At 40.4% G+C, this 1,137-nt stretch overlaps 1 protein-coding gene across 1 annotated transcript in view; it reads right to left on the minus strand.

Annotated features, from left to right (window-relative positions):
• Positions 1-115: 115 nt before the first annotated feature.
• The window catches only part of exoc2 (exocyst complex component 2), a gene marked incomplete at its 5' end in the record, with an annotated part of 60,777 nt that continues 59,755 nt past the window's right edge, over positions 116-1,137 (minus strand). The window contains 2 exon segments of the mRNA XM_014024685.1: positions 116-457; positions 551-610. Of these exon segments, the coding sequence (XP_013880139.1) occupies positions 364-457; positions 551-610 (154 nt within the window). The 3' untranslated portion in view covers positions 116-363.

Genomic DNA, 1,137 nt, shown 5'->3' on the forward strand with positions numbered 1-1,137 from the left:
ATAAAATATGAGTTTAAAACGTCTCATATTCAGGCTTTAACAAAAGATCTGCTTTGATCTCACCAAAAGTCTTCTTGTTGCTCAAAAATCAAATCACAAAAACTGAAGCTACAGATGGTTTTTTTCTCAGTTTATTGAACAAAAACAATTTACAGCAACTTGATTCAGTCAGAGAGCAGACGCCACGTCCCGCTGCACCAACAGCCAGCAGAGCGGGGACCGTCCTGCACAGTAACAATGAAATCCACTCATCTGGTGTCTTCAAGATGAGCTGCAGATACTTGTGATCGTGTAGTGAAACAGAAAGTGAAACGAATGAAGCGATAACTGAACAGATAACAGGAGCTGAAATRAAACAAAGCTTCATCTCTTCACAGGCTGGACGGTGGAGGGCTGGAAGCAGGCGAGCTGCAGCTGCATGCTGCTCTTAAACTTGTTCAGCAGCTCCTCCAGCAGCCTGGAGAGGGAAAAAAACATGAGAAATAAAATATAGTAACTCCTGGAAACATGAAAAAAAAGTAAAATAAGATTWAAAAAAAACACGACTCACTTCTTGTCGGCTCCGCTGGGCGGCTGAGGCAGAGAGTCCAGAGCCAGTTTGAAGCTGGAGCTGAAAGTCCAAACAGAAACAAACGAGACAGTTTTTAAAATAAAAACAGATCAAGGAGCTGCCAACGACGTGAACCTGCTCTGCAACCTGCTTTTATATCTTTAATTTTTTATTTTATTTCAAACTTTATTCATACCAAAAAACAAAATAATATGTACAACTAGACATGGGTTTTTACGATGTAAAAACAAGTGTGCATTGCCGTGTACCATGGCTTTGCCTGCAGCATTGGACTTGCAGAATGAACTTTGATCAAGTTCAAATGTGTTTCTGATACCAGCTTGTGCCTGTCACGTCAGCAGGTGTTTGTAATTAAGGTAATTGTGTAACAATATGAAGTTTGAAGAGATTTGTTGTTAAAGTTGCATTAGCTGGGTTTTGAACCCTGCTCTCCCACATGAAAGTCTATGACATAGACCAGTAGAGCTGTAGCAGAAGATGGTGGCAGGGGTTGGTTTGTATGTGTGCAGAAAGAGGCCACATTGCCAATACAATTATTGACACAAAAATGCATAATATTACAACAA

Source organism: Austrofundulus limnaeus, unplaced genomic scaffold, assembly GCF_001266775.1.
Source record: "Austrofundulus limnaeus strain Quisiro unplaced genomic scaffold, Austrofundulus_limnaeus-1.0 Scaffold436, whole genome shotgun sequence".
NCBI classification, from domain to species: domain Eukaryota; kingdom Metazoa; phylum Chordata; class Actinopteri; order Cyprinodontiformes; family Rivulidae; genus Austrofundulus; species Austrofundulus limnaeus.